The sequence below is a fragment of the Myotis myotis genome, unplaced genomic scaffold (genome assembly GCF_014108235.1).
Source record: "Myotis myotis isolate mMyoMyo1 unplaced genomic scaffold, mMyoMyo1.p scaffold_m19_p_50, whole genome shotgun sequence".
In the NCBI taxonomy this organism is placed as follows: Eukaryota; Metazoa; Chordata; class Mammalia; order Chiroptera; family Vespertilionidae; genus Myotis; species Myotis myotis.
In genome coordinates, this window is record NW_023416358.1 from 214,616 (window position 1) to 239,841 (window position 25,226).

The following is a 25,226-nucleotide window of genomic DNA, read 5'->3' on the forward strand; positions in this document are numbered from 1 at the left end:
GACACAGACGTTCCAACTTCAGAAAATGCGAAATCAAACTCTCCCCAAACAAACAAACAAACAAAAAACCCCCCAAAACCACACACACACACACACACACACACACCATCCCTCTCCCCCCCCTCCCCAAACCTCGCCTTAGTTCCAGAGTGGGAATGGAGGGGGGTAGGTCGGGGGAGGGGGAAAGACGGAGGGGAAAGAAAGGCAGGGGGAGAGAGAGAGAGAGGGGGAAAAAAAAAAAAAAAAAAACAGGGAAAAGGGGAAAAAAGTCAACTTTCTTTCCAGATGGAGTTTTGCACCCGACGAGCTGGTCTTGGCTTCGGCGATTGTCCAACGCGTTCCCGTGTCGCCGCTGCCGTGAAGCGAAACGGTTTCCTCCCAAGCGCTTTGGAGAGGGAGGGGCGCGTGGGAATGAGGGCTTGCCAGGGACACCCGTGACACAGCCCAAATGTTATATATATATATTTCTCCCCAAAATAAAAATCCTAGACACCAGGTTTGACAGTCCTAAAGAAGGAGGCACCGATCCGGGCCAGCGGGGTTGGACGCGCGCGCGCACGCGCGGGGATCAAAACGATTCTTGTAGACAAATTCGTTCTTTTCCGCGACTCGCGAGCATTTCCACGTTTTCACAGAAGCGCGCCCAGCCCCCCAAAGCCGGTGTCTGGGCAGCGCCCCGGTCCTGGGCAGCGCCCCGGCCTTCCCGGCGGCGGCCGCCCCAGCGAGGTCTGCGAGCCGCATCTCACGGAAGAACCGGGCGTCTTCCTCTCCCTTGCGGGGTCCCGCAAGCTGTCCCCCAATCACGCAGCGCGCGCGCGCGCGCCCCGGGTCCTCGGGTTCTCTCCGTGGCCAGCGCGGGCAGGTCCAGTCAGCCTTCCACCGCCTCGTCGCCAACTTGAAGTCCATTCCTGCGCGTGATGGCGCGTCCCCCGCCGCCCCGAAGCCCTCGGCCTCTCCGCGTGGCCTCGCATCGACCCAAACCCGGCCCGGATACACATCATCCCAGGCGCGCGCGGAGCTGCGCTCCTACCCGGGCCGGCCCCGCCGGCTGGGACCTCCTCGCCAATCCTTAAACTCCTCCTCAAGTTTCGTTTCCGCCAGCCCCAGAGAGAGAATGCGGATACCTGTTTTGGGGGGGTGGGGGGTGGGGGGGCGCTGACGCCTGCGCCCGGCCGCTGCCTCCTCGCTCGCTCGCTGGCTGGCTGGCGCGCGCGCGCCCTCTCTCTCCCTCCCTCTCTCCCTCTCCCTCTCTCTTCCTTCCACCAAATTCGCTGCGTACCTCTCCGCTCCAAGGTGCAACAGACGCCCAGCCCGTGATGAAATGAAAAGAAAGCCAATTGCCGACGTGGAGGTGGGAGTGGGGGGTGGGGGGTGGGGGGCAGAGATTGCGTCTCGGCGTGCGCCCCGCCGCCCCGGAGCCTTAATTGCTGCCGACAGGGGCGCGCGGGGGGGAAGCTGGGCGGAGGTAGCCGGGTATAAATAGTGAGACATCCAATTGAGAAGCATAAATCACCGGCAGGAGGGACCTACCCTCACACGGGCCGTCGTCTCCGCGCGCGCGCGCCCCGGGAGGTGTGCGCACCCCAGCCCCCGGCTCCCAGCCAGCCAGCCCCGCCGAGCCCCCCGCGGACCCCCGCCGGCCCCCCTGGACCGCGATGGAGGAACTCACGGCGTTTGTATCCAAATCTTTTGACCAGAAGACGAAGGAGAGCGGCGGCGGCGGCGGCGGCGGCGGTGGTGGCGGCGGCGGCGGCGGCGGCGGGAAGAAAGATTCGATCACCTACCGGGAAGTTTTGGAGAGCGGACTGGCGCGCGCCCGGGAGTTGGGGGCCTCGGACTCCAATCTGCAGGACATAACGGACGCCGGCGGCCACTGCCCGGTGCATTTGTTCAAAGACCACGTGGACAGCGACAAGGACAAGCTGAAGGAGTTTGGCACCGCGGGGAGGGTCACGGAAGGTAAGCTGGCCGGGGGGCCTCGTCTCCTCGCCGCCGCCGCGGAGCCTGCACCGCCTGCCCCATTCGCTCCGTGCGCGCGCGCGCACCGCGGGGAGTCGGCTCCTGGAACAGCGGGTTCGCTCTCAGTTCTTCCCCAACGGATTAGCCACGGCTCTCGGATGGAAAGGATCTGGCTTTTTCGTTAGAGAGGAAGAAAACGGGGGAGGCCAGCGCGGAGGCAGGGAGGGGAGCGAGGCTGGGCAGGGGCCGGACTCCCTTCTCCGGGCGGGCGTTGCCACTGGCCGCGGTCTGGGGGAACTTGCCAGGGTTGGGGTCGATGAGAGAGGGCGAGGGGGCAGGCGCCTAAAAACCAAAATTAGCCTCCCTGCCACTCTTCCTCAAATGCAGACACCCTCGTGCGCACGGAGCGGACATACCCGCGCGCCCTGCGCTCCCCGGCTCCCCGGAGCTAGAATCGGGTCGCGTTGGGGATGCGCGGGGCCCCGGGAGTAGTCGGGGCTGGAACGCGCGGTCGCCTCATCCGCCCCCTTAACCTCTCCATAGTTTTCGCTCAGGGAAAAACTCTCCCTCGCTGCCCCCACCCCCTCGCCCCTCGCCCCCAACCCGCTCCCTTGAACCTGGAGATTGGATCCTGGCTGAGCCGAGGCCTGGAAATTAAAACCACTCCTGCGCCCGCAGGTGGCCAGCGTCTGGCTGTGGCTTTGAAGGGCGCCCAGGGAAGCTTTAGGCGGCGGCGGCGGCGGCCCTACCCGAGGCTGCGAGAGCGCAGCCGGCCTGCTGCTCGCAGACGAGAAATCTGCTCCCTGGGCTCGCCCTGTTGTTGAGTCCTGGGGGGCGGGAGCGGGTAGGGGGGGCGCAAAGTCCGGATTAAGAGAGGTTTCCCAGCTGGACAGCGGGGGGGGGGGTGTCCCACCCCGGGAGTTGGGGGGGCGGAGAGGGGGAAACGCTGAAACAAGGCAACTGACAGCGAGCCATCCGTCACGGGCAACAAATTGGTTACATTTCTCAGGGCTGCCTCATTACCGACGGCTAAAACGTTTAATTTTTATTAGGGGGGGAGGAAAGGCACAGGACGCTGGCCATTTGGATAATTTGGACACAGGGGTCTAGTTTCTGTTACTTAAATGTTGAGAGAGGTCAGGGACGGGGTCTCCCTAGAAGGGGGTCCCTCCCCTCTCCCCCCCCTCCAGCATCCTCGTCTCTCTCCGGCTCTTGGGGGACGCTTAGGATGTGGTGGCCGAGTTGGATGGTGCCCCCGTGGCGTTGAAGCCGTAGGCCCCGTGCGCATGACCCAGCCGCGTTTTGGAGGCCTTGACCTCGTAGAAAAAAAGCCCCCCCCAACCCTCCCGCCCCCCCAATTGCTGGCTTGCCTTGCCTCGGGGCTGGTCTCCCACACCTGGCTCTGTAATTCATACAATAATGACTCTTTGCTTTGATGGAGAGAGAGGGGCCCGCTGGCTGAGCTGGACTGGGGGGGGGGGGGGTCTGACATTGAATGTCAGAGGGTTTTACGGCGCTAGGGGGGCTCCTGCCTGGCTCCCCCACTTCTTCTGAGACTCCAAATCCCCCAGCCGGTGCAGCAAGAGCCTTTGCAAATGTCCAGGCCCGTTCGTTCGTTGGAAAAGCGAAGAGAGGAGAAATACGAATGAGCATTCGTAGGAAAGAGAGAAGGGAGGACCGAACCCACGTTCCCATTTGCACCTACGTTTCCCCCTCCGCTAGGAATGCAGGCCCCCACCAGGCTGAGCGCCCCCCTCCCAGGCTGGTATTTGGGGAGCAGCACGAAGGCACCCTCCGGCACCCTGGGGCACCCTCCCCGAGAAACCCCGGCGGTCCGCCTGCCCGCTGAGCTGAGCTGTGGATTTAGCAAAGCCGGCTGCCGCCCTGGCTGCTTTGAAAGGACTTTGAAAGCCCCAGCGTCTCAGCTGGGATCCATCGTCCGAGGTTCAGAGTTCAGACGCATAAAGCGCGGAGCATGTGGTCGCCTCCGGGAAGGAATTTTTACTGCCGGGGGAAGGGACCGGGAGCTCTCTCTCTCTCTCTGTCAGAAAGACGTGCCGTTTTCTGGGTTAAAAAAAAAAAAAAAAAAAAAAAAAGCAAGTTGGGGTTGAGCGTGGACCCATGAACCGGGAGCTTGTGGTTGGATCCAGGGTGCTTGGGTTTTGGACTCGATCCTTGGTGTTGGGGGGCGAGCAGGGGGCAGCCGGTCCCGGATTCTCTCTGGTCGTTGTTGGCGTTCCTGTCTCTCTCTCCCTTCCTCTCTGAAATCAGTAATAAAAATATCTTTAAAGAAAATAAAATGCAAGTGGGGGGTTGGCAGCCAGCAGCCAGAAACCCCCTAAATGGGGAGGCAGAGGCTCAGGCAGGGTGCAGAATGGGGGTTCGCTGTCCAGCTCAGGGCTTGGGGCGTGGAGGGCCAAGGGCCCCCACTTCTCTCCTCTCCCCACAGAAGTCCCGAACCCCCACCCCCACCTCCTTTGAAAGTTTCCGCCTTAATTGATGCTGCTTATTCGAGATGGTTTCAGAATTGGTAGAACCCGGGAGTGTCCGGAAGATCAATATCTTTTAAAAACACACACACACAAAGCGATTCATGTCAGAGAGGAAGGGAGAGAGAGAGAGAGAGAAACGCCAGTGATGAGAGAGAATCATGGACGGGCTGCCTCCTGCACGCCCCTCACTGGGGATGGAGTCCTCAACCCTGGCCTGTGCCCTGATGGGGAATAAAACCGCGACCTCCTGGTTCATAGGTCGATGCTCAACCTCTGAGCCACGCAGGCTGGGCCAGACGGTCAGCATCTTTTCCTTGGCCCCCAGGGGACATCTAATTAGGGCACCGATGTGCTCAGCCATCCAAGGATGGAGAGGAGAGGGGAAGGGAAATTTTGGGGACGCGGCTCACGGCAGTGTCAGTGGATTTTAAATCCCTGAGCTTGGCAAGAAAGGACTCCATTTCCAAAAGGCGAGGAGAAGTGTCGGGGGCCAGACGCTCCTAGAAGTTGACTGTCTTGCCTGGGACACACACCTCCCTCTCCCCTCTCCCCACCCCCGCCCCCCAACTCACTCCTCCCAGCAACTACAGACGCTGCCTGATTTTTGGAAATAAGAAAGTTCCACGCTTGGCGCCCTGCTGGGGCGTGTTCCGGACCCGCGTGGGTGCGAATATGTGTGTGTGAAAGAGAGAGTGACAACAGCAGGAAGCCAAGGGGCTGAGCTCACCGGCGCGCACCCCCTGGTGCGCATGGAGACCAGGGTGGGGGGTCGTGTGCCCAGGTTCCTGGCGAGAGCGGAGGGAGTCTCCGGCTGGCTCCTAGGGCTCGGCTGGCGCTTGAGGAGACAAGACGAGAGAGGAGAGAGAGAGAGAGAGAGAGGAGAGAGGGAGAGTCAGGCTATCTGCTTCTGTCAACAGACACAAAGTAAAAAAAATAAGGGAACCGTTTGGAGATCAGAAATACGGGCCCGCCAAGGCCTGAGTTGTTACAAAATACCGCGTCTTCTCCCCCCCTTGAGTTGCTTTTATCGACTTTGACGCAGACTTGGCGTCAGGGCGCGAGTGGATGGCAAGGCCCCGCTTGCACACGCTTCGGTTTCCACCGGGGCGCACGCAAAAGTGTCCACCGCGCGCGCACGCGTGTGTGCGTGGCCCGTCTGTCAGGGGCCCAGGGCGCACGGGCCCCGGGAGGCGCCCACCGGTGATGAAGGGACTGGGCCCAGGGCGCACGGGCTCGGGAGGCGCCCACCGGTGGTGGTGGGGACTCCGGGTGGTGGTGGGACTCCGGGTGGGCGCCCCAGGGCGGTGGCGACTCGGGGAGGCCTCAGCGCTGTGCCCTCCTCCGCCCGCCCGCCCAGCAGGTCTCTATGACTGCAAGGAGAAGCGCGAGGACGTGAAGTCGGAGGACGAGGACGGGCAGACGAAGCTGAAGCAGAGGCGCAGCCGCACCAACTTCACGCTGGAGCAGCTCAACGAGCTGGAAAGGCTCTTCGACGAGACGCACTACCCGGACGCCTTCATGCGCGAGGAGCTGAGCCAGCGCCTGGGGCTGTCGGAGGCGCGCGTGCAGGTAGGACCGCGGCGGGTGGGGAGGGGACCCGGGCCGGCCTCACCACCGCCCTCGGGCCCCTGGGGCGCACCAGGGCGCCTGGGCACCTTCAGGGAGCGCAGGGACACTGGGGACCGGGCTGGAACCAGGCCCTTTTGGAGATGCCGCAGGTCCTCGCGCGCATGGGGGAGGGGGGCGGGGGGCGCACGGTTCTCTGGGCACGAAGGGCACGTGCCCTGCCTGACCTGCTGGGAGAGAGAGAGAGAGAGAGAGAGAGAGAGAGAGAGAGAGAGAGAGAGAGAATCTTACTATGTCTAAGCTATCTTAATATGTCCAGATTGTCAGGAATTTGGGTCATTTTCCCTTCTCATTTCCACCTCTTTTTCCTCCTGAGCAGCCCCCTCCCTCTATTCCGGGGAACAGAGAGAGAGAGAAATGGGGGGATTGGGGAGCGAGGGTTTTGCACATGCGGCACGTTGATGAGCTGGGCTGCTGCCCACGCGGGGCCGGATTAGGCTCAGCGCCCTCGCGGGGCTCCAGGAGGGAGGAGGAGGGGGGGACGGACGGACGGAAGCCTGGTGCCCCATCTGGCCAGCCCCTGTCGGAGGCGCCCTGGGTGTGCGCGCAGCACGTGCGAGGAGGAGGAGGAGGAGGAGGAGGAGGAGGAGGAGGAGGAGGAGGAGGAGGAGGAGAAGGAGGAGGAGGGCGCCCGAGCGAGGCTCTGCGAACGCGAAATTAATAAGTAATAATTTATGGATGAGGGGAGACCAGCCGAGGTCCGTTCCCTTCGTGCGCAAGCAGCGCTGACACCCCCCTGGGGAGGCCGGCCATCCGTCTGTCCCTGGGTCTGTCCGTTGCCACCGTTCGTTCGGAGAAGGGCAGGAGGGCCCGGGAGTGGAGGGCAGGATCCTGGGGGGCCTCTGGGGACCGGTTTTACATACACGGAATTAATTTTGCCAACCGGGGAAGCCACGGGCTTTAAAGGAGCCGCCGTCTTGTTGGCGCGGGCGGCGACCCCACTCCTGGGAACCCAACTTCGTCCCCAATGTGTGTGTCCCCGAACAAAACATCAAATGCGTATTGTTTGTTGTTTTTTTTAAAAAAATAGAGGGTGTTGTCCGAAATCCTGCCAATCGAAAAAAAGTGTGTATATATCCATTTTTTTTTTAAAAAAAATATGTTTTAATTTGATTTCAGAGAGGCAGGGAGAAGGGAGAGAGAGAAACATCCATGAGGAGAGAGAAGGAGAGAGAATCTTGGATCGGCCGCCTCCTGCGCGCCCCGCACTGGGGATGGAGCCCCCAAAACCCGGGCCTGTGCCCTGACCTGGAATCGAACCCAGGGCCCTCTGGGTTCCTAGGTTCCATGCTCAACCACTGAGCCACGCCGGCTGGAGTAGATATATATATTTTTTTCTTTTGCTCCCAAGCATGTCCCATATTTTTGTTTGTTTTTGGACTTCAGAAAGCGAGGGCGACTTCCGATGAAACGCGACCAATAGACATTTGTCTACTGGTTTCCAGAACCTTCTGGGCATCGGTGCCCCCCCGCCCCCCAAACATGGGCAGAGGAGGAGGCCTGGGGACCTCCTTTTCCTTTTTTGGGGGGGGGGGTGTCTCCGTGGCCGCAGCCAAGGGGGGAAGGCATTTATTTATTTATTTTTTTATTTTATTTTTGCCGGCCACCCTTCTCCGGGAAGATGAATCGGGCGGCGCCCTATAAATTAATGAAAAGATTAAACTTTGTCCGGAGGGGACATCAAACTCTCCCGTCATTTCCCCCGTGTGGTGAGTCTGTGTCTCTCCGAGCCCCGGCCTCCTCCGTAATATCTCTCAGGCCTTGATGTAGTGTTTCGATAAAAATAAATTACTTGTAATTGAATTCCGCACTATTTCACTCCGTAGTCTATTACGCCCAGGCCGGCAAGCAGCGCACAAGCCAAAGCGCGCGGCCGGCAAAAAAACGGGCCACGGAGGGGGCGCAGGGGCGCAGGGGCTCAGACAGTTGGTGGGTGGGGTGCCCGCAGGCCTCCCCAAAGCCCTAACAGAAAAAGGGGGACCCCCAGTGAGTAGCTACCCATCCGATCCGGCAGGCAGGCAGGCAGGCAGGCGACGGGAGAGTTACAATGTCACGACCGTAAATAACAATTAAAAAAACACGAACGCGGAACACAAAAGCCGCGCGCCTTTGGGCCAACGGGGACCAGGACCGCGTGAAGAAGAAGAAGAAGGCAAGAGGGCAGACGAGGGTTGTGCCAGTGAGTTAAGGGGAAAAACGTGTCACTGAGGGGGGGTTGGCAGAGGGAGAAATTTTTTAAAAAAATAGGGGGGTGGGTGGGAGGCGAACAACACGACCGCAGCGCGCGCGCGCGCGCCTCGTAATCCCCTGCGCAGCCCGTGCGCGCCCGCTCGCCACCCGCGTTTCCATTTCGTGGGGGTGGGAGGTGAAGGGATGGGGGGCCGAGGGAGGCGGGCAGAATTTGCTCTAAATAAATTGCGGCCCCGACAACGAAGCTGTCGCTGATTAACCTTTTATTTTCGAAGGGTTGTCCCCGGCTCCCAGCTGCCAGCCAGGGTTGTAAATGGAAAGTTATGAGCCCCCGCGCGCGCGCGGTAATTTAATTACCGGCAAATATCTTTCGGGCTGGATGGCGGGGCGGCGAGCGGGCTAAATTAAATGTCATTATTCACTGTCGGTAATGGAAATCAAAAAGGAAATCCGATTAGGGGTGTTTTCGGAGGGAGATGGGTGAGTGCGCGCCTAACCACCGCCCCCCCCCCCAACCTCTCCTGTAAATGAAGAAATAAGTGTCTAACGCAGTGTCGGTCGCTTTACTTAGCATTTTCACGACTAATTGGAATTGATCGCGAGTCACCCCCAAGTTTGATGGATGCTCGCGCGCCCGGCGCGCCCCGGCTAATTCATCACTTTTATTCCTCATAATGTTTTTGTGTTTTGTTTTTTTTTTCCTTCCTCTCTCCCTCTTCCCCTCCCCTCCCCAACCTCCCCCTTTTTTCCCCTGCCCTTGAAGGGGAAAGTGAGCTTGGCTTTTTTGGATTTAACTAGGATGGTGCTTTTTTTTTTTTTTGGAAAATGCGCTTGGGGGTGCGGGGGGGGGGATAGGGGGTGCGCGCGCGTGCGGAATGGGCCCTGGTTCATGTGAGTTTCTGCTCCCCCAGAACGGGGGTGTGGGACCCCCCCAGGAGAGGAAGGCGCCCGGATGGACAGTGGAAAATGTTCAGGCCACCCGAATAGGGCGACAGGAGGAATACGATCCATCCTATAGTTTTTTTGGAGGAGGAAAAACACACACACACACACAAAAAGACCCCAAAACACAACACGGGTCAAGATTTGGGGATTTCAAACTTGTCGGGTGCGAGGCGAAGCAGGTCTACCCCAGAGACTCCCCAAACCGGCAGCCACAATGAGGGGACAAAGAAACACCCCCAAATGCAAGAACCAGAGAATTCTCCAGAAAAAAAAAAAGAGATACAGGGAATGCAGATAAGACCTGTATCGGGTCGGACACAGGGTTTAGAAGTTGCTCAAAAGCCCGAGAGAAAAGACAGTCACCATGAACACGGAAATAAAAGGATGACCTGGCACCACTAGAAAACATTGGCAGGAATACAAACTACAGCGGGGCCTTGACTTGCGAGTTTAATTCCTTCCGAGACCGAGCTCGTTAAGGAGCTCGTTAACTCAAATTACTCTGTCAACTCAATGCAAAAACATCGGCCCAGAGGCAGCTGGTATCTCAAAAAACTCGTTAGTCGGGACACTCGGGACACTCGTAAGTCAAGGCCCCACTGTAGTAGGTTGGGGGGGTCCTTTTTGGGGGGGAATTTTCAGCAGAGCCATGCACATCCCCCCTCCTCCCCCTCCCTGCAGCTTGGCGACATGAATTTTGGAAACTTCTGGAAAGCCAGTTCCCATCGCGCATGGGGTGGGGTGGGGATGGGGAGGGGGGGCGCGGGGATGGCTCAGCCTGGATGGAAATCTTGTTTCTTCAAAGTCTCGCAGGGAAACGTTCCGATTTCAAAGACTTTCAGGTGTTGCCAACCGCCGGGTTTCGCGCCTGCTCCAGGCTTAGGGGTGGGCGCGTGGAATAGGACGCACGTGTGCGCGCGCGCGCGCCCAGCGCAGGGGTCCCCATGGAGACACCGGGGTGGAGTGAGGGAGGGGATGATTCCTTTGTGTCCTGGTCTCCTGTAACGTGGCCAGGGAGCGTGGAAACCAGTTAGAAAAAGAATTAAGTAACTGGGAACTTTTTTTTGGTGGGGGCCGGGAGGGTGTCCAAATTTGTCTGCGCGCCTGAAGGCCTCCTGTTGACTGATTTGGGGGTGGGGGGCGGGAGGGGTGCTGGGCAGCGCGGGGGAGGGGGCTTTGGGGCGTTGGGTGCGGAAGATTTTTTTGCCTTTGACCAGCCAACTCAGCTGGGCGAGACCTGCCTCCCACCGCCCATTTCCCACCCACACTCTCTCCACCATACACCCCAAGAATTAGGCGTCTTTGGAGAAGCGAAGCCCCTGAAAATACATTGGTATGGATTCAGACAGAGAGGAAGAGGGAGAGAGAGAGAGAATCATCCATGATGAGAGAGAATGATGGATCGACTGCCTCCTGCGCGCGCCCTACTGGGGATCGAGTTGGCACCCCGGGCAGGTGCCCTGGCGCTCTATCCACTAGCCACACGGGCCAGGGCAGGACTCCCTAGCCTTCACTGGGCTTCCCAGGAGGACATGGAACTTGATGGACTTGATTGGGGAGAAGGCGGGGATTTGGAACTATTGATCCACCTGCGTGCGCGCCCCCCCCCCTCCTTCCTTCCTTGGCAGCGAAATTCCCAAAAGTGTAAGATCCGGGGTGCTCCCAAGGGGTGACAGGGTGGAGGGGCGATGCCCACATAGAAGGGTTCCCGCCCCGTCCGATTTGGCTCAGTGGATAGAGCATCAGCCCATGGACTGAAGGGTCCCGGGTTCGATTCCGGTCAAGGGCACCTTCGTATCTGGATTGCAGGTTCCCAGGTTCTGGTGGTGGGGGGCGTGCAGGAGGCAATCCATCGATGTGTCTCTCTCACATTGATGTTTCTCTGCGTCTCTCCCTCTCCCTTTGAAAACCAACGGAAAAATGCCCATGGGTGAGGATTAACCAATAAAATAAAATAAAATAAAATAAAAAAAGAAGGTTTCTCCATCCCATTCGCCATCCCCACACCAGCTTCTTCGCTTTCAATGTCTGCATGTCGCCCTAGCTGCTTGTGTGGCTCAGTGGATAGAGCCTCAGCCTGTGGACTGAAGGGTCCCGAGTTCGATTCCCGGTCAAGGGCACATGCCCGGGTTGTGGGCTCGATCCCGAACCAGTCCGGGGGCGTGCAGAAGGCAGCCGGTCCATGATTCTCTCTCCTCATGGATGTTTCTCTCTCTCTCTCTCCCTCTCCCCTCCTCTCTGAAATCAATAAAAATATATTAAAAAATAAATCAATGTTTGCACGTCTTCGCTCCTCTCTCACTGAGTGGGTGGGAACAGCCCACAGAGAGCTGGGCGAACCCCACCCTAGCGGAGGACGGAAGGAGGGGTAGCCAGTTTGGAGCGTGTGGTTAGGGCAGGGGATTAGATGCCCCTAGAGGCCTCGCCCTGGGCGGGCACTCCACGCCAGAGCGCGTGGTGCAGCGAGGAGGTGGTGGAGGGTGGGTGGGGGTGACGCCCTTGGTCTCCAGGCCGGGCCTGGCTCACCGGGTTCTCTCTCTCTCTCTCTCTCTCTCTCTCTCTCTCTCTCTCTCTCCTCTCTCTCTCTCTCTCTCTCTCTCAGGTCTGGTTCCAGAACAGGAGAGCCAAGTGCCGCAAACAAGAAAACCAGATGCATAAAGGTAGGCGCGCGCGCACACGGGTGGCGACGGGGGCGCGCGCTGAGGCGCAGACGCGCGCGCGGGGAAGATGCGCGCGCGCGGGCGCCCGTGCGCGGCGCGTTCACGCGTCCTGTCTTCCCTTCGCAGGTGTGATCCTGGGCACCGCCAGCCACCTGGACGCCTGCAGGGTGGCGCCCTATGTGAACATGGGCGCCCTGCGGATGCCTTTCCAACAGGTAGCCGCGTTTTCCTTTTTCTTTCCCCGGTGGAAACCTGGCTGGGCCCCTCAGCCTCCGCCTCCGCCTCCCCCTCCCTCCCCTTCGGCTCCTCCCGCCCCCACCCCCCTCGCGCAAGAAAAGAGGCCGCTGCTACAAAAGAGCATTTATAGACCCGTTGGCACGCGTTAAATTCACGCTGTAAAACTGCAAGGCTCACCTTCAGGGGAGTCCCAGGCCGTAAAACTAAGCACCGTGTTACCAAAATCCGAGGGAGGGAGGAAAAAAAAATCCCACCTACCCAAGGAGCCACCCACATACTCACCGCCAGGAGCCTGGGGTAGGGGGCGGGGGTTGGCGGGCACTGGGGTGTGAGGGCGGGGTCGACGCCCAAACCCGACCCTCCTCGCGCGCGCGCTAAGGGCCTAGGCTAGAGGTGTCTGCGCCGCTCCTGGACCCAGCCTTGCCCCACACCGCGGAGTTGGCGGGCCTCTGGCCCAGCTCCGAACACCGTCCGGGGCGCGCAGAGCGCAGCCCGTCCTGCGTGGACAGGGAGCGGCCATGGGGTGGCAAGGTGCGTGGGGTCCCAGTGTCCAAAGGGCCACGCCCGGTTCGGGACCAGAGCTGGGTAAATGGTGGAGGTATCCTGAGAGCGCAGAGCCCCCCAACCCCGCGCCCTACCTTGCGTGCGGCGCGCAAAACCAACTTGGCACGCCGGTTGGAGGCCCCACGTGGGGGTGGGAGTGTGCGTACTGGAGCAACATGGGTACCCTGGGCCAAGCAGAGGCGTGGCTGGGAACATGGCGGGGGGGTACCCCCTTTCTAGTGCTAGAGCGCAGCGCCCCCTCCCCCCGCTACCGGCGCCCTACCTTGCTTGCGCGCAAAACCAACTTGGCACCCTGGTTGGGGCGCCCACGTGGGGGCTGGGAGGGCGCACGCGGAAGGGACAGGGGCGCGTGTCCACGACGCAAAGCTGTTTTACCCCAAAGTGCGGGCCCAAGGTTATATGGGGACCAGTGTTGGCTTGGGGGCAGGGCCAGAGGTCGTGGGTACTGGGGGACGTGTAACGAGACGCCTGGGAGACGGATGGGAGGAAGGGCGAGTTGCCTGGTTTCAGGCTTAACGTGCTCAAGGCCCGAAGGGCGTCCAGGGCCAAGGTGCTGGGCGTGGGGTGCACAGACATGGGGGTTCAAGCCCTCCCCTTGCCTGGGCCTCTCACAGCTCAGCCCCTCGTCCCCAGAACAGACAGGGTGGCCCTTCAGCCTCCCTGGTACCCCGACGTGGGGTCAGCCACGAGGCCCTGATGAAATTAGCCCGAAGGTTTGGCTGTGCGCCCCACGAATTTGTGAGGTCCCTGGGAACGTGTGTGAGGGGGGAGACCTGAGCCCTCTGCCCAAACCCAGTGGAGCCTGATTCTGGGACTCCTGTGAGGTCAAGGAGAGAGAATTCGGGGGCTCTCGTGATGAGGGGGGGGCCCAGCTGTAGACACCCCAATGTTGGAAAGGACTTGAGGGTGGGTATCGCTCAGGACGGGGGTGGGGGGGACGCGGAGATCTGGTGGGTTCCCCAGTTCAGGATGGGACGGACACGGTGAGGAGACGACAGCCCCTAGTCCCCCAGAGGAGTGTGTGTGTGTGTGTGTGGGGGGGGGGTCCCCAGGCTGGGGCAAAGGGGTTGACTCCAGGGGATAGAAGGAGAGAGGCAGGCAGCCCGTGGATTCCATCTGGGCAGGATCCTAACCTTCCGGATTCGCCCCCCCTCCTCCCCCCGCCACCCCCGCAGGTCCAGGCCCAGCTGCAGCTGGAAGGCGTGGCGCACGCCCACCCGCACCTGCACCCGCACCTGGCGGCGCACGCGCCCTACCTGATGTTCCCGCCGCCGCCCTTCGGCCTGCCCATCGCCTCGCTGGCCGAATCCGCGTCCGCCGCCGCCGTCGTGGCCGCCGCCGCCAAGAGCAACAGTAAAAACTCCAGCATCGCCGACCTCCGGCTGAAGGCGCGCAAACACGCCGAAGCCCTGGGCCTCTGACCCGCCGCGCGCCCCCGCCCCGCCTCGCGCCCGCGCCCGCCCCGCACCCCGCCGCCCGCCCGCCCGCCCGCCCGCGCTGCGTCCTGCACTCGACCCCCTGCGCGCGCCCCCCTCGGCCACGCGGACTCCGGACCGGGCCCTGGCGCAGCGGCCTCCCTCCTCTTCCTCGCCAAGGGGGGACAGACACCCTACGTTTGGCTTGGAGAGGGGGGCCTCCCGGGAACGCACGACCCCGCCAGACCCTCGCAGAGACTGGGCAGGAGAGAGACCTGGTGACTGGGAGACCCTCGGACCCAGCTCTCGACCTGGGACCCACGTGGCGTTCGGACACGCTTCTCTCTTTCCGCTGAGCGCACACGCGCGCGCATCTCTACCCCGTGCATGCGGCCTCCTCCATCCACACCTGTTCGAAGATTAAGATCCTATCAGAGTCTGTTTCTCACACACACACACACACACACACACACACGCCTGAAAATGCGCATTTTTCTCAGTCTGCAACGATGCGACTCACGGCCAGGAATTTGCTTCTATCCATCCGAGCAGCGAGGAGCTGCGGGACACCGTGCGGATTTCAGGGCGGACACGGGTCGCCCCCGAAGCTGGGACCGCTGGTGCGCCCCGCGCGCGCTCCCCGCCGCCGGCAGCAATAACGCATCGCACCTGGTGACCTCGCCAAGATGAGGGCGGGAAAGGCCCCCGATCTTCCGGTTCAGGTGGGCAACCCCCCCTCCTCCGCGCCCCAACCCCAGCGCCGAGTTTAGGCTTTCCTTGTGCAACTGCGTGACCTTGTTTCCAGAAGAGGACAAACTGTGTAACGTTTCCAGACTCTGGATCTCCAGCCATGGACATTCTTTGCAGACGCGCGCGCGCGAGAGACACACACGCGCACAGGGGCGCGCGCGCGCGGGGTGGGGGTCAGCCGGAAGCTTAAGGGGGGCGGGGAGGGGAAAATGCAATGAAATCAGCGAAGTGCAATACTGTAAATACGATAGATTTTAAAAGAGAGACAAAAAAAATCAGCCGTGCACTCTGGACTGGTGAGTCTCGGATTTATGGGGGCGTGGGGGCGCGCCCTTACGTGCTGGGAGCCTGGCCGGGTGCGGGTGTGGGTGCGCGCGCGGGGTGGGGTGGAGGGGGGACCCTCTGCCCAGCGAAGGGAAGGGAGGGAGGGGTTCAGGGTGCACCGGATTGGGTGCCAATGGGGTGCGTGGCGTGGGATGGATGGGGCAGGATGGGGGTGCTGCAGGTGACCCCGTGGCTGAGCTGGTGGTTCTGGGACTCGCAGGCTGGGCGAGCGGGCCAAACAGCGGATTCCAAGATCCAAGATCGGGTCTTGTAGACCAGGGAGTTTTTAAACTTTTTCTTCTTCTTTTTTTTGGGGGGGGGGGGGGTGTTTATTTTGTGCTTTTTATTCTTTGATGGCTCCTGGTCAGTCACCCAAAAGCAGGGGACTGTGGAAGGGACAGTCTCCGTGACAAGGATATACCCAAAGGGTCAGGGTTCATGGCCACGCACCTGCATTTGGGGGTGTTGTGTGTGGCAGGTGCTGTGTATGTGGGGGTGTGTGTGTGTGGGGTTTGTGGGGGGCATGAGGCCGCCGTCCTGGGCTCCTGTGTGTGTTGTTGGCCTCCTCACCCAGGCCTGGCCAGCCCGAACCCCCTTCTCCATCCTCTCGTCTCCCCTAACCGGACGGTCTTGCCGGCCTCGGCCGATGACTGGCTGTTTCCAAAAGCGGTTTTTGTTCCTTCTCTGTGTATCGGTGGTCATTTCCTTTCCGTATTCCCCCTCTCCCCCAGCGTGGGTCCATTTCTCCTCCAGGACACACACTCACACACACACACAATTCCATCCACGGGAAGCAGTGGTTCCCAGCCTTTTTCTCGGCCAGCCCCGCCCCCCCAAGCGCCTCTAAAATCCCCATGCCTCTCCCCGCGTTACCCCCGTGTCATAGAAACCTTATTATCCAAAAAGCGCACCCCTATTCCCGCGAAGGAAGCCCGAATTAGGCCGTTCACTCGCGTCCAAAGAAACACCGCAAACACGAAAGAGAAAGAAAAAAATATACAAGGACGACAGGACGGTGGATGTGCCCGGGGGAAGGCATCCCTAAGACATTGTTTGAAAAAATGATAATAATAATAATATGAAGGAATGTGAAAAAATGGCCAATAAGACGTATAATGGAGAACTGAGATGCAGACACAGGTCGCAGACAGTTACATCCTGTGTACGCGGCCCCTAGGGCCGGGGTCGGCAAACGGCGGCTCCGGAGCCACATGCGGCTCTCTGGCCCCTTGAGTGTGGCTCTTCCTAAACCTTAGGAGTCCCCTCATTAAGTCAATAACAATGCACCTACCTATATAGTTTAGGTTTAAAAAATCTGGCTCTCCAAAGAAATTTCAACCGTCGTCCTGTCGATATTCGGTTCTGTTGACTAACGGGTTTGCCGACCACTGGCCTAGAGCCCTAGGAAATGCCCCAAATTTCCCCGTTCGTCGCTTATTCTTGGACCAGCCCCCCCCCCTTAAAAATCAAACTGCCCCCCGTGGGGCGTGTACCCCGTGGGGAGCCCCCCTGGTCCACCTTTTGGGCCGAAGAATCGTGTCGTCGGTACATTTGTCCGGTTCTCATCCGTGTCTCGTCTGAAAGTCTTGGGCGAAATCCAGAGACGCCTTTAACTTATTATTTTTTTTTTCTTTCCCTTTTTCCTGGTTGAAATCTTAGTCAAAGCTCTAAAATGACAGAGAGAGAGAGAGAGAGAGAGAGAGAGAGAGAGAGAGGAGCAGGGTCCGTGTTTTAAAACCCCTGGCCAACTGGTTCTCCCCGAATGGGCTGCCTTGAGCTGTTCAGCAGCTGTGGCAAGCAGACAAACACGTCTTCTGTCCCTTCGAAGGCAAAAAAAAAAGCATAAAAAGCAAAAAAAAAAAAAGCATTTGGACTCTTTTACAAGTAGCTGCGTTGATCTGAGATTTTAACACTTGGCTGACGTGGGAGAGAAATGTGTGTACCCCCCCCCCCTCTCTTTTTTCCCCCCTAAAAGGGTTAGGATACGTTTTACGGAGGCACAGCCGTCTGTCACCACCCACTCCCCCGAAACAAAAACTCACTCAGCCTGAGCACGGACCCACCAGGCCCGTGGATTTAAGCGGCAGCTGAGGTTTTGCAAGACAGCTTGGGGCTGTCAGCTGCAAAGCCGGTGGTGGCCTCCAGCCTGCTCTATGGGCACGCTAAGGGGCATTCCCCAAATCTTGCTTTTTTTAAAAAAATATATATTTTAAAAAACTCATTTCCGAGACGAAGGGAGAGAGAAAGAGAGAGAGAGAGAGACAGACAGAAATATCCACGAAGAGAGAGAATCATGCACCGGCCGCCTCCTGCACGCCCCACGCTGGGGACGGAGCTGGCAACCCGGGCCTGTGCCCTGGAGCGGGAATCGAACCCGGGACCCGCCGGTCCGCAGGCCGGCGCTCTACCCACTGAGCCGCACCGGCCAGGGCTCCTTGATTTTGGGGGTTTTGCGTGAGCAAGCCGGGCGTAGCTGGACACCCCCAAACGGTGTGAGTGTCCAGGCCTTGGGCAGGGCTGGGTTTTTCTTCTGTTTTCTGTTTCGGGAGCAAAACTCTACAAGGGACACAGCCACCACCCCCCGGGTGCCTCCAGGACGGACGTGAGTGAGAATCTCGCCTGCGGGGTCCGAGATGTTTTTTTTTTCTTTCCTCATCGCCTCTGCTTCCGGGCTGTGAGCTGGGGTGCTGGGTGCTGGGGTGAGGGGGGGCTTGCATGCATTGTCTGTGGGTCTTGCTTCCTGAGGGGGTGCGTCTCGGAGGTTGTGGTCAGCTTCCCAGGCTCCCCGAGGCATCCAGGGGGATGGACGGACCCGTGTTGGCTGTCCCTGGCTGCTGGCCGCCTCCTGCTCGAAACGAGAGCCTTTTTAGCTGCATTTGTGTGGTTTCCACATGGCATCGCGGGGAGTGAGCCGGGAAGGTCGGCCGGACCCGGGGGAACCGTGGGGCCTGGACGGTCAGGCGTGCTGGCCAGGGTGCGGCCGATCTCTGGAGACGCGTTTCAACCCCAACAATGCTTTTCATTCCCTGAAACGTCAGCCCCTGGACTCCTTCTCCCTTCTGTCTGGGCGACACCCATGTCTTCTGTCTCTTTCTCCGTCCCGTTCGCCTCTCCCCGCCGACCCCCCAATCCTGGCCTCTGTCCTGGGGCCGTCGACACGGCCATCCTCTCGCCCGGGGGACGGTTTTGGGGGAAAATCCAGGATCTTAAACTGGACACACTGTACAGAGCTCACGGCCCAGGCCCTGTATTCGGATGAGGAATGGCTAAGCGTTCCCAGACCAGGGCACGGGGCTGTCTGTGCTTGGTCCGGCTTGCTTTTATTTTTATTTTAAATATATTTTTATTGGTTTCAGAGAGGAAGGGAGAGAGGGGGAGAGAGAGAGGCAGCAACGAGGAGAGAGAATCAGGGATCGGCCGCCTCCTGCACGCCCCACGCTGGGGATCGAGCCTGCAACCCAGGCCTGTGCCCTTGACCAGGATTCGAACCCATGACCTCCTGGTTCCTAGGTCGGCGCTCGAGCACGGAGCCAGGCCGGCTGGGCGGATGGTGTGTTTGTACGGCTTCTGCAGGGTGGAGGGGAAATCTAGATATTGTTTATTTTTATATTTTTTTGCATCGTCAGGGGTCCGACCTCACACTCACGCCCACCCTCTAGTTAGAACCCCAGGCTTGTCCGAGGCCTCGAGAACCCCGAACCCCTTTTTCCCTTTTGCTGTTTTGCTCCCCCAAAACCGGGGCCCTGGGAGATGCTGGGGTGACCACAATGACCAACATTTTTAAGGTACCTTTTTTCTTCTTCTTTTTTTAAAAAATTCTTTTTGTCCGGACGGACACGGGAGGCCGGGGACACGGTCGACATTTGGAAAAACAAAGCCAAACCGAACCCACAAACGAACACACACAGAGACACACACACGCAAACACCCCCAAAGCCCCCCCCCACCCCAAAACCGGTGCCGAATTTATTAGCAATGAGCAGAGAAGGATTTGCTGGTGGTTGCTGGGGTTTTTTGGGGGTTATTTGTCGGTTTTTTGTGGGTTTTTTTTCCCCCCGTTTTACGCAAGAACCTGTTGCAACGTCTGTGTTTTTCTGGAGACGGGATATTTAAGGAGAAGTCGGCCTCCAGGGGAACATGTAACAGATATCGGTGTCCAGGCGAGCGGAGACCGGACGCATTTATTTATTGAAAAGCGATCATTTTCGTTTCATCAACCCCAGCCCCCCTGCCCTCCCCGGCTGGCTGCGTGGCCGGCGTCCCAGGTCGGAGAATTTATTCTTTTCATTATTATTATTATTAATAATTATTTTATTTCTGTTTTGTCCAGGGGCCTCGCAGCCCCAGAGAGAGAGAGAGAGGTGCCGTGGGGTGTAAATGTGTCGCTGTTGCTGGTTTTGTTTTCCTATTTGGGGAGCCTTGTTGCTTTTTTCGCCGGCCCCCCCTCCTCCTCCCCCTGCACCCCTCGATTTACGACGAGCGAGGAGGATTTATGGTCCGCGTTGGGGGTGATGCTGACACACGGGGGGTGGCCGTCTGGACCTCCAGACGCGGCCGGGGCGCCCGTGTTCCCGAAATCACACCTTCTTCCCCCAAACCCGCGTCGTGAAAGATCTTAAGGTTTGCACCCGTCAGTTTTTTTTGGGGGGGTCCCCCCATTCCTGGCCAGGCCCAGGCACCCAAAGACACCCCAAGCTGCCTCCTCGTCCGGGCGACAAAGTGTATGTTGTCGAAAGCCAGCGTCTGTGAATGGTCACCCTTGTCCGGACGGAAATATAAATAAACTTACAAATATTTGTAGTTCAAGTGTGAAAAGAGGGAGAAAGAAAAAAAAAAAACCCCTTAGTTCTCAGGCACCCCCCCTTCTCTCCGAGGAGCAGATCGGGAGGAAAAAAGGGGGTCCCATCCCCAGTGAAGGGGTTCATGGGCGTCTGATGTCCCCCCCACATTCGGGTCTCAGACATGTCCCCCCCAATAAACCGTCCTTTTAATCGGGGTGCTCCTGTCTGAGCCCAGGTTACCCCCCAAAAAAAGTGGGGGCAGTAAGACAGACAAACCCGTTTCGAACAGCGTCAACGTTTTTTTTGGGGGGGGCGGTGGTGAGAAAAAGCCCCAAACACTTTCGTTTTATGTGTGTTTTTTTTAAATTTTAATTTTGTTTCTTTTCTCTCTCTCCTTCCCTCCCCTTCCTTCATTCCTTTTTATTTTTAATTTTTTTTTGCATTCTTTAACCATAAAGGAATTTATTTATTTTATTAATTTTTTCCAAAGGAGACTCCTCTAGCCCGGCCGGTGTTGCTCAGTGGTTAGCGCCGACCTAGGAGCCAGGAGGATCCCGGGTTCGATTCCCGGTCAAGGGCACAGGCCCGGGTGGCGGGCTCCATCCCCAGTCGGGGGGGGGGGGGCGGTGCGGGAGGCGGCCGGTCCGTGATTCTCTCTCATCAGGGATGTTTCTCTCTCTCTTAACCCCATTTCTCTCTCTCCCTCCCTTCCTCTCTGACATCAGCACAAATGTATTTAGAGCAAAACCGAAATAATAAGAATGAAAGGGAGCGTTGTCCCAATGTGCGAAATTCCCCGAATTCACCCATCCGTGCATCCATCAGTGGAACCGAAACCCATGTGTCTCCCTCTGTTTCCTAAAATCATTAAAAAAAAAAAAATTAAGCCCTGACCGGTGTGGCTCAGTGGATAGAGCATCGGCCTGCGGACTGAAGGGTCCCGGGTTCGATTCAGGTCAAGGGCATGTACCTTGGTTGCGGGCACATCCCCGGTGGGGGGCGTGCAGGAGGCGGCTGATTGATGTTTCTCTCTCATCGATGTTTCTAACTCTCTGTCCCTCTCCCTTCCTCTCTGTAAAAAATCAATAAAATATATTTTAAAAAATAATAAAAAGGACGCCTTCCCAGGTCGGAGTTTCCCCGTAAGCGGCCCCAGCCGGCCGGCGGCCTCGGAGAGATTTTGGGGGGGGTCGCCTCTGGCTGGCCTGTTGTTCTCTGGTCTCTGTCTCCGGAGACCCCTGTCGTTCTGGACACTTTTGCAATGATGTGGCCTTTGCAACAATGGAACTGCTGACGTGACGTAATCGTTGCAACAATGTAACTGCTGACGTGACGTAATCGTTGCAACAATGTAACTGCTGACGTCACGTAATCATTGCAACAGTGTAACTGCTGACGTGACGTAATCGTTGCAACAATGTAACTGCTGACGTGACGTAATCATTGCAACAGTGTAACTGCTGATGTGACGTAATCATTGCAACAGTGTAACTGCTGACGTGACGTAATCGTTGCAACAATGTAACTGCTGACGTCACGTAATCATTGCAACAGTGTAACTGCTGACGTGACGTAATCATTGCAACAATGTAACTGCTGACGTGACGTAATCATTGCAACAGTGTAACTGCTGACGTGACGTAATCATTGCAACAGTGTAACTGCTGACGTGACGTAATCGTTGCAACAATGTAACTGCTGACATGACGCAATCGTTGCAACAATGTAACTGCTGACGTGACGTAATCGTTGCAACAATGTAACTGCTGACGTGACGTAATCATTGCAACAATGTAACTGCTGACGTGACGTAATCTTTGCAACAATGTAACTGCTGACGTGACGCAATCGTTGCAACAATGTAACTGCTGACGTGACGCAATCGTTGCAACAATGTAACTGCTGACGTGACGCAATCGTTGCAACAATGTAACTGCTGACGTGACGCAATCGTTGCAACAGTGTAACTGCTGACGTGACGTAATCATTGCAACAGTGTAACTGCTGACGTGACGTAATCGTTGCAACAATGTAACTGCTGACATGACGCAATCGTTGCAACAATGTAACTGCTGACGTGACGTAATCATTGCAACAATGTAACTGCTGACGTGACGTAATCATTGCAACAATGTAACTGCTGAGGTGACGTAATCGTTGCAACAATGTAACTGCTGACGTGACGCAATCGTTGCAACAATGTAACTGCTGACGTGACGCAATCGTTGCAACATTGTAACTGCTGACGTGACGCAATCGTTGCAACAATGTAACTGCTGACGTGACGCAATCGTTGCAACAATGTAACTGCTGACGTGACGTAATCGTTGCAACAATGTAACTGCTGACGTGACGTAATCGTTGCAACAATGTAACTACTGACGTGACGCAATCGTTGCAACAATGTAACTGCTGACGCGACGTTACCATAGCAACAATGTAACTGCTGATGTGACCTAATGGTTGCAACAATGTAACTGCTGACGTGACGTGATCGTGACAGTAACTTCCAATGTTTTTCTGTTGTTTCCTGAGCCCCTGGTTTAACATCCTTTAAAAACCACTCTTTTTGCCTCGGAAGCAGTTACTTTGTGGCTAACGTGTCTCAAATCCATTTTTTTAAAAATATATTTTATTGATTTTTTTACAGAGAGGAAGGGAGAGAGGGATAGAGAGTTAGAAACATCGATGAGAGAGAAACATCGATCAGCTGCCTCCTGCACATCTCCTATTGGGGATGTGCCCGCAACCCAAGTATATGCCCTTGACCAGAATCGAACCCGGGACCCTTCAGTCCACAGGCCGACGCTCTATCCACTGAGCCACACCGGTTACGGCTCAAATCCTTTTAATCCCAGGTCTGTATTGCTGGACCCCAAACATAATTCTGCCCTGGCCGGTGTGGCTCAGTGGATAGAGCGTTAACCTGCAGACTGAAGGGTCCCGGGTTCGATTCCCGGTGAAGGGCACATGCCCGGGTTGTGGGCTCGATCCCCAGTAGGGGGCGTGCAGGGGGCAGCCGGTCCATGATTCTCTTTCATCATTGATGAGATGCGTGGACCGGGACAATATTTATTTTATTTTATTTTATTTTATTTTATTTTATTTTATTTTATTTTATTTTATTTTATTTTATTTATTTTTATGGTTCTTTTTAATTTTTTATTTATTGATTTTTCAAGAGAGAGAGATTGGAGTAGTGTCCCACCGATGGACCCATTCCTTGGTTAATTCTTGCATGTGCCCCGACCAGCATTCGAACCCACAACCTTGGGGTATCGGGATTTTCGCTGCTGCCCTGAACTCTGCTACCCGGCCAGGGCCTCGATGGTTCTTTTAAAAGGATTTTCACGGCCATAGCCCGTTGGGCTCAGTGGATAGAGCATCGGCCTGCGGACTCAAGAGTCCCGGGTTCGATTCCTGGTCAAGGGTACATGCCCGGGTTGCGGGCTCCATCCCCAGTGCGGGGCGTGCAGGAGGCAGCCGACCCATGATTCTCTCTCATCATGGATGTTTCTCTCTCTTCCTCTCCCTCCCTACCTGAAATCAATAAAAATATATATATAGCCCCGGCTGGTGTGGCTCAGTGGGTAGAGCGTCGGCCTGCAGACTGAAGGGTCCCGGGTTCGATTCCCGCCAAGGGCATGGACCTGGGTTGCGGGCACTTCCCCAGTGGGGGGCGTGCAGGAGGCAGCTGATCGATGTGTCTCTCTCATCGATGTTTCTGACTCTCTATCCCTCTCCCTTCCTCTCTGTAAAAAATCAATAAAATATATTTTTAAAAAATCAGTGGAAAAAATATCCTCGGGGGAGGATTCACACACACACACACACACACACACACACACAAAATGTCTAATAATAAAAGCATCCTAGGCTCATTAGACCAGACAGCCAGACATTTTTCTGGACATCCTTCCAGACGACCTTCCGGACGACCTTCCGGACGAAGCTGGGGCTACGAGGGCCGAGCCCCTCGTACGAATTTCGTGCATCGGGCTGCTAATCAAATATTAAAGGGAGGGGGAGGGGGAGGGGAGTAATTGGTAAAAAATATATATATACGATCACGTAGACACACACACACACACACACACGCACACACACACAAAATCTCTAATAATAAAAGCATCCTAGGCTCATTAGATAGGACAGCCAGACATTTTTCTGTACATCCTTCCGGACGACCTTCCGGACGACCTTCCGGATGAAGCTGGGGCTACGAGGGCCGAGCCCCTCATACGAATTTCGTGCATCGGGCTGCTAATCAAATATTAAAGGGAGAGGGAGGGGGAGGGGGTAATTGGGGAAAAAATATATATACGATCACGTAGACACACACACACACACACACACACACACACACACACACACAATCTCCAATAATAAAAGCATCCTAGGCTCATTAGACCGGACAGCTGGACGACCCTCCGGACGTCCTTCTGGACGACCTTCCGGACGACCTTCCGGACGACCTTCCGGACGACCTTCCGGTCGAGGCTGGGGCTACGAGGGCCGACCCCCTGGTATGAATTTCGTGCATCGGGCTGCTAATCAAATATAAAAGGCAGAGGGAGGGGGAGGGGGTAATTGGGAAAAAAATATATAGATCACGCACACACACACACACACACACAATCTCTAATAATAAAAGCATCCCAGGCTCATTAGACTGGACAGCTGGACGACCCTCCGGACGACCTTCCGGATGAAGCTGGGGCTACGAGGGCTGAGCCCCTTGTATGAATTTCGTGCATCGGGCTGCTAATCAAATGTAAAAGGGAGGGGGAACGGGAGGGGGAGGGGGTAATTGGGAAAAAAATATATATACGATCACGTAGACACACACACAGGCACACACACACACACACGCACACACACACACACACACACAGGCCTTGCAATGACGTCATTGCTCACTGGCTCAGGAAGCTGAATGGGGTGTGAGCTCCTGAAGCCGGTGGATGGAAATGGCTCTCGTCGGCCCTGGGGCGCCCGGACCACCCGCGTCGAGGGTTGTGGGCAATTATTCTTTTAAAAAAATTAATTTATTTTTTTTATACTTTTATGGTGGCAAGTGTTACCGACGTCCTCTCCTTTTCCCCCCCTTGTGCCCCCTCCAGCCCACCCCTGTCCCCCTGCCCCCCACCCCAGGCCCTCACCCCGCTTTTGTCTGTGTCCACGGGGGATGCATCTACGCACACAAGGTCTCTGGCTGATCGATTCCCGCCCCCCTCCCCCCGTCTTCCCTCTGAGACTCGGATTCCCTCTGAGTCCGTTCGA

The 25,226-nt window shown here is 57.3% G+C and overlaps 1 protein-coding gene across 1 annotated transcript; it reads left to right on the forward strand.

Moving 5' to 3' along the window:
• Positions 1-1,655: 1,655 nt before the first annotated feature.
• On the forward strand, positions 1,656-14,094 carry SHOX (short stature homeobox). The gene is made up of 5 exons (XM_036311119.1): positions 1,656-1,959; positions 5,812-6,020; positions 11,815-11,872; positions 11,999-12,087; positions 13,849-14,094. The coding sequence occupies exons 1-5, from the start codon at positions 1,656-1,658 to the stop codon at positions 14,092-14,094; spliced, it is 906 nt and encodes a 301-aa protein (XP_036167012.1).
• The last annotated feature ends 11,132 nt before the right edge of the window (positions 14,095-25,226 follow it).